Raw genomic sequence first — 9,672 nt, forward strand, 5'->3', positions numbered from 1 at the left:
AATGACTTATCACAATAAATAAATTACACCAATTACATTTACTTGTGGCCATAAATCTCAATAGTAGCAAAGTTAAAATCGGTTCAATAACCCTTTTGTCGCATAGTATATGACCATTCGGGAGGGTTTGTTCTTTGCTTGGACCCACGGGTTGATCGTGAACCACGTTGAGAGTGAATGCTTGTTGGCCATAAAAGCACTCAACAAGCCTGGCACGTCGTCATGAGGGAGTCGATTATGGTAGGCATCCGAAAGCTGCAGACTAAACTTGGTGCGTGGTATTGTGGCTTTGTTCCTCGAAAGGGTCACGAGACTATGTGCTCGAACTTGAATCCCTTAGAATCTTAAAATTCATACAAATATCTATATTTTTCTTTTGGTTATTTGAGCCCATATGGTTTTGAACATCTATAAAAGTTTATTTGACAATTTGAAGGTTATGTCAGGTTAGTCGTTCTTAAAAATAACATGGAAAGTTAAAATTAAACACAAGTTTTCACTGGCTAGTTATAACCAAATTACTATCTTTATCCGCAAGACAACGTTTATACTATATATATTTTTTTTGAAAAGTAACGTTTATAAATTTGGCAATTTCTTTAATCTTACCCAGCTATTTTATAAAGTTTGCGATGTCTTGAATCATACTCAGCTATTATTTCGTAAATTCTGATTGAAATCTCATATTACTCTCGTGTGACGTCCTGAAAACGGAAAATTATTACTAACTATATTGTGTACGTACGTGAATTCTTGTTACAAAAAAATTAAATCAAGCAAGATTTTTTAATCCAAAAATGCCAAAAAAATGGAGAGTTGACACATGCCACGTGTACAAAAGTCAACGTCGGTTATGACTGATGAGAGCAACTAAAAATCAAAATGCCTTTCTTTCTCTCCGAATCTGAAGACTGTAAACCCCAACCGACGTTGATCTATTTCTGTCCGCTCTCTCAACAAAACCGCAACCCCCAACCGAACCAGCCTACCAACCTCCAAATTAAACCTTCTTTCTCTCTCTCTCGCCATGGCTGTTGCTTCTCCGAGCTCCGAAGCCACCGCGACTAAACCGCCGGCCTGGGAGCCCTCGCCTGGCCGTCTATCGTCCTCTTCCGCCACACCCGCCGCAGCATTTTTGTCGGAGTCCTCGCAGCCGAATTCTACTGCGCCGTCTTCACCAGCGATCTCCTCATTATCGGCGACGCCTGATCGCGACGATCCTTCCAATTCCTCTCCCAACTCTCAACGCGACGTCGAAAATCAGGTAATTTTTGTTTTTTAGTGTTTTGAGCCGTGTTTGTTCATCTGATCACCAATGTTCCTTGGTGAGAAGCGGTGGTTTCTAGGATCGTCGACGTTTCTTGATGAAAATGCCGATTCTTGTGGTTGAGTATTTTGTTGTTTAGGTTGCAAATATAAGCATTTTTTTTTTGTTCAGTTATGAACGAACCATTGACTAGGATTTCTCTAAATTTGATTTCAGTCTCCCATTGTATTGAGAAGCGAGGAGTACCGGCAGTTGTTCCGTCTTCCACCAGAAGAAGTTAGTAAAAAAAGCCTTCTTTATAGGGTAGTAAGCTTTTATTCTTTTTCTTTTCTGATGTAATTTTTGTACAGGTTCTTGTTGAAGATTTTAATTGTGCATTTCAGGAGAACATACTGATTCAGGTGATCTTACTTGTTAATAAAGATTGTTTATTTATGATTGTCACCGTACCCGTCTATATGCTTCATGCAATCAGATTTTTATTGCAGTGAAGATTTGTATTGTAATTGGTTTTTGAAGTTGATAAAATGCTTGCTGTTTCGTTTATAAACCATGACATGAAATGTTGGATGATCTCGAGTTTGATTTCTAAATTTCCTTTTCTAATGCCTGGTTTATCTTTTGCAGGGCCATATGTACCTTTTTATTCGATATATTTGCTTCTACTCAAACATTTTCGGGTATGAAACAAAGGTGCGATGATTAACTTATCATCTAATAATTAGATCTCTTGCTACAAAATGCAAGTTTACTTCTAACACGTGCCATACCTAACTGGCTTTAAAATGGCATGAAATGATTTTTAGTGGCTTATGGATATTTTTATTATTTATCTTATTGCTCTTCAAATTAAGGTTTTGTTGAATGATTTTTTTTACATCTGGCAGTGTATTACTGAGTATTGTTAAATATATATGATCCACATGGATATTTTACTTGGTATAAATTGGGTAAATGAAACTTGCGAACATTGGTGTGGGTGGTTGTATTGCTAACAAAAAGTCTCTTTTTGAGACTTGTTCTTGTTATGGGAAATGTTGTAGTATGGGGTTGTGCGATTAAGCTATCAGCATAGCTGTTACATGTTATATGTATCTTTAATTTAGATTGTTTCAAGAGACAATGCTTCATCAATACTATTTGGCGACCCCACTTTTTGTGTAACTTTGGCGTTCTCTGTTCATATGTATTTCAAACTGTTGATGTAAATTGCTCTTAGAATCGACTTCTAAGACTTTAAATCTGTTTATGGTTCAGAAATTGATCTCCTTTGAAGAAGTCACAAGTGTGCGAAGAGCAAAGACGGCAGGGATATTTCCAAATGCCATAGAAATATATGCTGGAGGAAGAAAGGTCTTCCTTGCTTATATGTGTATCCCAAGAAACTGAGTAAATTGAATTAATATTAGTCTCTATTATCATTATCAGCTGCAGTGTCTTACTTCATTAATTGATGTTGCAGTATTTCTTTGCATCTTTTCTTTCTCGTGATGAGGCTTTCAAGCTCATAAATGATGGATGGTTGCAACACAGTAATGACGCCAGAGCTGTTATAGACCAGCAGGTAATTTCATTGTTGTTTTATTCTATTTTACATAGTTATAAAGAGACAAATAGAGATTTTATTGATAAGAAAAAAGGTTATGAAAGAGTAATTTCTTAAGGTAAGTTAAAAACACACAAAAACCCAGTGCTTTACAACATCATTGCTCTTTGGAACATCTGGAAAAAGAAAATCAGCAGACGTTCGTATGCAACCTGTATGGGCATAAATACCGACCTGGGCCGAAAAAGAAAATAACGCCAACAGGTCGTACATGCCCAAAATAAAATGGTAATGCCAAGAGACACTCAGAAGAAAAAGATAAAAGGCAGCAAACCAGACCGAAAGAGAACCCTAGGAACCAAGAGCATATCTTGAAGGACAAACGTGTAATTAGATGAAAGCGACATGTTCCCTTTAATTTCAACAATCAATTAAAGTTAATACTTGGAGATTAGAGAGATAGATTCATTACTAAAATTATTACTAGATCTGTAAGCAAGATCTCTTTCTAGAAATTTTAAATGTTGAAATTAGTATTTAAATATAGAAAATTTATATGAACAACAAATATTACAAGAGCTTTTGAAATTGTTATTTTATTTTAATTTTTTATTTTTTATTTTTATGTAGAATTCATGCAAAAAATAGTAAAATTTGATGATTGTAACAATTTACATGTATTTATATAGATGAGCTACAGGTAATATGGCGCATGCATTTATAAGTATATCATAGTAATATATATGGTATCATTATATGTATATTCATATATAGTGAAATAACTAAAGTGTTAGTGGTTATAAGTTATATTTATTGCAGGGGGGACAGTTTTTTTTTTTTTTTTTGGGTTCTTTCTTTATATAGTCGCATTTTTTATAAGCGGTCTTGATTTTGTTATTTTATTTTTTAGAAGTGATGTAGTACTGAAGTATGCTGTGGTGACATTTTATCAGGACTCAACATTTGGGACCGGCAGCCACGAGAATGGAGTTGCGATTGAGAAAGCCGATACCATTAACTTCCCGGTTGATCAATTGGATTTTGCTGACAGGTATTTAATGAGCCAATGTTATGATCCATTTTATTATTTTATTGTTTTCTTGGTCGTTCTTATATTATTGCATCATGTGAGTTAGGAAAATAGACAGTTTTACCCTGAACAATCCAGAGGTTTCTACCAGTGTTGAAAATGAGATGGAGTCAACAACAGTATTGCAAGAGGTGGCAGATGCCGTGGAACAGGAAATAGTACCAGTTCCATATGAAGACTCACCTTCGAGCGTGGGTTCAATATGGAAGCTCGAAAACTGTGATGCTCCAAAGAGTGAGTTTTGTGTTTATAATTTGGCATTTACTTTTTTACTTCTCCCTGTTAGTGGGAAATCTATTTTTGTTTAGGAAAACGTTACCTGTGGTTCTTCTGTCTCTCTGGGATTACAATTATTCATAATAAAATTTGTCAAAAGACGACATGAAAATAATCATGAAAATTTGTCAAAACATTACATGTTTTGGTCTCACTATTCAGATCCCTAATAGAAGCATCAAAATGGGGCAAGAAGTCAACCTGTATAATATTTATATGTGAAGTATACGTTTATTGTTGGCGTTTGTTCTTTACCCATCGATATATGTTGAGGTGAAATGTAAATGGTGGATTCGTGAGTAGAATAAAACAGGGAGACAAATGCACTTGTATTATTATATTTACACGAGTTACAACGACCACAGAAACTTCATCAGTTTAACACATGTTTGTTCTTATTTTCACGTGAAGCAGTTTCGGAAGGATATGCAAAGGTTGCAGAATCACAATTTCCGGTAGTTGTCGTTATCCCGTTTTAATCAATTGCCAATAAATTTGTCTGTTAGATTGTAACTATACATTAACCTACGAGTGCAGATGAAAGTAGAAGAATTTTTTAATTGCTTCTTTTCAGACAAAGCAGTTGATTTTGTTGAGTCATTTCATACGAAGTGTGGAGACAAAGGTAGAATTTCTTGAACTGAATTGAATTTATCTATTGAACTGCCCCCTTTTTTCGTATTTTTATTTTTATTTTCTGATGTTCTTTTCAGAGTTCAAATGCAATTCATGGTATCCCCATGAAAAATATGGACATGCGCGTGATGTGTCATTTCAACATCCTATAAAACTCTATTTTGGTAAGTCTGTTCACTATCAGTTCCACATTTTTTTTTCCTTTTTAATTATTATTTTTTTTCTTTCAAAACCAATTGTTTTGCAATCTTAACTGGAATTGTGTATTCGGCTATCAATTTAATGTTTTTTTTTTAATTTATAGGAGCGAAATTCGGTGGTTGCAAGGAAACACAGAAATTTCGTCTTTACAAAAACAGGTCAATGTCTATTTTGATTCTCAGATTTTTAATAATAATTATAAATTGTTAGTGATAAATTAGTTGCTGACTCCACTAAAACTATACAAAGGATGAACCATCCATAGTCGGACTTTTGAAAGTACATCATTCCCTGGCTCAATTACTTCTCTCTGCTGTTGGTTGGTACCAGTGGGCTTACGAGTGGACAATGATTGCTTTTTATCAATTCTCTCTCTTTTTTTTTTTTTTTTTCATAGGATATGTTTGGAACCAGAAAACAGGAGCAGAAAGAAAATGGAATGCCTTCTATTTTTCTTGTGTTGTTTGGATGGAAAATAGGAGGGACAGTAGAAGGGAAACTGTATAACTAATGAGTGGATTCCCTTTTCCATGGATAAGGGAATACATTCAAATTTATACTCTATAGGGCCCGCGTTTGTGCCTATTTTGTCACGTTCCCCTCTTTTTTCCCTCTCATTTTCATGAGTTTCTAACACAACATAGAATTTTAATTTTCCCTTCAGTTTTCCTTTTGATGGATGCACATGAGAAGGGGTAAACAGTCATTGAGTGAAATAATTATAAGCATTTGAATTACTAAGGATATTTCATGGATTTTTATGTTTAGTAGGAATCCTAGTAGGATTTTAGGGTTTCTACACCTTAGATAGCCATATAGGAGAGCAATGAGCTCTCCCAGGATAGATTTGTGTATTTTGTGTTCATTCAGTTTCTATTTATAAAATCTACAGAATTTCATTGGTTTCTATCAGAATTCTGTCCGAATTTTGTAACATCTCTGGGTTATCACTACTTGTGAATCTTACATCAGTATTTGTATTTTCCTAAATATAAAGCTGACATTTGGAGTTAGCGACTAAAGACCAAGAGTAGACTGATTAAAAAAAAGTGAAGGAAATTGTATTTGTACATTCCAACATAAAAAGGAAATAAGCTACTAGTCACTGTTCATGTTAAAACCTCATAAAAGTTAAACAATGCTGTCACATAAAAAATCTGATTTCGCATTAGCACTGACACATTACTATATGTGTTGCGAGATTAATAGCCAAGAATGTGTATCCACAATCATGAATACAAGTATTGAATTAATTTTTCTCTTCTTATTACAATGCGCTCCTCAGAGCTTAGGTAGACTGTTTCTCTGGATACAGATTGCCATATCTCTTCTTCTCTATATATTTCGTCCTCGTTTATAATCTACTCAAAACTATTATTCGTAGTTCAAGTTCATTAACGGTGCAATTTTTTTTTCTTTGCATAAACTTTGACTTGCCAGTCATTTGGTCATTGAGACATCACAAGAAGTCAGCGATGTTCCTTATAGCGATTACTTTTGTGTTGAGGTATGAGCTATATTTTGCGATTTGTTGTACCTTCCTGACTTTCTTTCATGTTATTTTGATTGGAGTCCTCGATGTTTTCGTATTCGATCTTCTTTACAGACTTGCGTGGTGTAAAATTATCCGATATTTATAATTATTCCTATTATGATTATGATTTGTTTTTCTTGGCGTTCGTTATGCAATCAGGGCCTTTGGGATGTGGAGAAAGGTTCTGACGAGTCAGGAGACTGCTGCTCTATGCGGGTGTATGTGAATGTGGCATTTTCAAAGAGAACTGTCTGGAAAGGTCTACACAACTGGATTTCTCTTTCCTTTTTACTTTGCTTTTGGGATTGATAAACATGCAAGATTAGAATTCATGTTTATTACGGGTCAATGCTTTTCTGCAGTAGCAATCGTGATTATAAATTGCAATTAAAGCCTGTTTGTGCATATTTATATGAACTAGTTTGCTTAAAGAACTTGAACTTGTTCTGTGCTCAGTTTTTTTGGGGGAGTTGTTTTACTGCTTGTGTCAGCGTCGGTGAACACTTAAGTAAGATAAGATTCTGATGAAGCAATTTTAGCTACTAGGTTAATCCATTTTTTGGCATGGTAATAATCTCTGTATGGTTTGGAATTTGAGTTTCAGTTAGTTCTTCAGGACCACGTGTGATTCTTTATCATGTTAGCATATTATTTAGACGGTTTCCTTATCTTCATTTTCACTTTTTCTTAATTATTTAAGACGTTTGTATTTTAGTAATTTATTGGTTATGGAAGTTGTAAAACACAGAAATAATAGGAGACAAGCTCAATCTTTGATAACAGTACGACTGAAGCTTAAACTATTTTATAGCAAACTAAAGCTATGAAGCAGCACTGTGTCTAAAGACTCCTCAATACTAGGAAAAATTGCTTAAAAAATATATTTCCCTTTCTGGAAGTCCAGTCATATGTTCACTGCTATGTCTTGATAAAAACTTGACTGTCCTACAGTGGATCAATAAATGAAAAATAAACATTGGAGTAATCTATTACTAAATTGTGTTTTAGGTTTCTTCTGATATGGTCTTGGGTTTCAGGAAAAATAGTGCAGTCTACTTTGGAAGAATGCCGAGAAGCTTATGCATCCTGGATAAACATGGTATTATTCCCTTCAACCTTATTGTTTTATATTCAATGAGTTGATTTGTTTGCATAAAAAATTCATAAATGATCCCAAGAAAATAATAGAATAAAATAGTGTACAATAGGCATATATGTTTGATCTCACTCGATGCTTTCAATATGGATATGTTATGTAGCAAGAGCAGCATGGATGACTAATAATCATAATCTGTATGATTGATGTCTTTCAGGCACACGATCTTCTGAAGAAGAAGCGTGAAAATCAAACCGGTTAGCTTTTATAAACTGAGAAAATGAATATACTTATCGATACAGATCTTGCCATCTCATGAAGTTTTTGTTTGCTAAATTACTTAATTCTTTGCATTGACTAACGTTTGTTTTTGTTTCATCTTATTTTAATTTGGTTATATTCAGCAGAGAAAGACGTCATTGCTACCACTGCCATGAATGATGAGATTGACACAGAAATAGAAGAAAAAGACGCGGGATCCTCAGAAAGGCTATATGAGTCGAGAAAACAACAACGGTCAAAAGTGCAAAGTAATCTCCATTCTGCCGAGCCTAACCAGCAATTTAGCAGTCTGTTTTATGGGAAGCCGGGCAGCATCTTATCCTCTGCATCATGGCTCAGAGATTTTGTCAGTGGACTTTGTTCGTCTTTGAAAAGTCAAGGAAATCTCTCCTTGGTCGTCATTATCATCTTTTTTGTGATTCTCTTAATGCAGGCAAGGACAAATTTTACACTTGAATTTTTTCAAAAGATGACTCAGGAGATCCCAACATTTTTACACTCTTTAATAACCCATTGAACTAATATAATGATTTTTTATTTTATTTTCTACCAGTTGAGCATACTTGTGCTTCTAGCAAGGCCTCAACAAGTTCATGTACACTCACCGCCGGATTACATGCTGAATCTCGGGCGAGAGGCAGGTGATAGAACATCTGAAGCGATGGTATGGTTGGAGAAGCGAGTTCACCATCTTAAAGATGAGATGTACATGGTCGAGGCTCGACTCGATAGAATGCGAAATGAGTATGGTCTTTTGAAATCCCAACTGGAAGACTTAAAGCACGCTATTAACTGAATATAACATCCCGGTATATATAAATTCCTGCATCGATAAGATCACAAATTGTAGATCTTTTTCTTTAATATATCTCAAGGTCGATAAATGTATTAATATTATAGCTGTGATGAAAAACTGATGAGGTGGTGATGGCCTATTGTACAACCGAGACTTGGACTGTAATGATCACAAAGAGCACCTGTATGTAGAGTTTTAAGCGACACGTTGACGTTTATGCTTGCAACGTTCGGCTTTTCTTTTCAAAGAAGTTGCATGTTTATATTTCTTCCTAATTCAATTGCTGGTGAAATTCCAACTCACAAAACTTAATGAGGCAATTTTTCTAGTATATAATTAAGTATTTCAATCCACCTCTCTCTTTTAAATACTACCTTAGTATCGTTTAATTAAAGAAATAGTATAGACTAAACAATATCACGCTATTTCACAAATATCTTTATATAGTAAATTTAATTAACATTCTGGTAATTTAATTTACTTAGAAAACTTAATAAATCCTCGAACGAACTACAATAACTTCAAGGTGAAACAATTACAAAGATAAACGAAATTCAAAGTAAAATGAACATGCACGAGAATTCTTATTAAAAGCAGTCATTAAGTATATCAAATAGAGAGGGGGAAAAAGAATCTCTGAATAGCTAATTAATTTTACTATTTTGGAAATTTTAATTTACCAAATAAAAAATGGAAATTTTCCAGATTAAACTATGAGGAGAGGTTGTTTTGGCAACGGGGAGATGGCGGCGCTAAAACTCAACCTCTCAAAGGCGTGTATGACCGGGCTGAAGGTTCCTCGAGGCTATGATGTTGCGGTTGGGCTACGTGAGATTTAGTTTGCCATGATTATGAAGTGTGCACCTTGGTCACTTTTTCTTTTTGTGGCCGAAGGCCTCTCGAGCATTCTCCGGAAGCATGAGGAGTTTGGTTGAATTTGAGGGATAA

The 9,672-nt window shown here is 34.7% G+C and overlaps 1 protein-coding gene across 3 annotated transcripts; it reads left to right on the plus strand.

The window, feature by feature from the left end:
• The first annotated feature begins 886 nt into the window (after positions 1-886).
• VAD1 (GRAM domain family protein) lies at positions 887-8,991 on the plus strand. 3 transcript variants are annotated; one of them, XM_089620379.1, is made up of 18 exons: positions 887-1,264; positions 1,484-1,543; positions 1,618-1,668; positions 1,895-1,960; positions 2,525-2,620; positions 2,730-2,831; positions 3,767-3,864; positions 3,950-4,137; positions 4,594-4,634; positions 4,717-4,804; positions 4,893-4,979; positions 5,120-5,174; positions 6,457-6,523; positions 6,710-6,809; positions 7,588-7,649; positions 7,864-7,903; positions 8,051-8,361; positions 8,482-8,991. In XM_089620379.1, the coding sequence occupies exons 1-18, from the start codon at positions 1,028-1,030 to the stop codon at positions 8,722-8,724; spliced, it is 1,992 nt and encodes a 663-aa protein (XP_089476505.1). In that variant the 5' UTR covers positions 887-1,027; the 3' UTR covers positions 8,725-8,991. The 3 variants fall into 3 exon arrangements, with proteins under 3 accessions (XP_089476505.1, XP_089476506.1, XP_089476508.1); XM_089620380.1 differs by having other exon boundaries at positions 8,054-8,361; XM_089620382.1 differs by having other exon boundaries at positions 3,995-4,137.
• The last annotated feature ends 681 nt before the right edge of the window (positions 8,992-9,672 follow it).

This window comes from Urtica dioica, chromosome 7 (genome assembly GCF_054948205.1).
Source record: "Urtica dioica subsp. dioica isolate 48M chromosome 7, U.dioica_male_clone48M_v1_H2, whole genome shotgun sequence".
Classification (NCBI taxonomy): domain Eukaryota; kingdom Viridiplantae; phylum Streptophyta; class Magnoliopsida; order Rosales; family Urticaceae; genus Urtica; species Urtica dioica.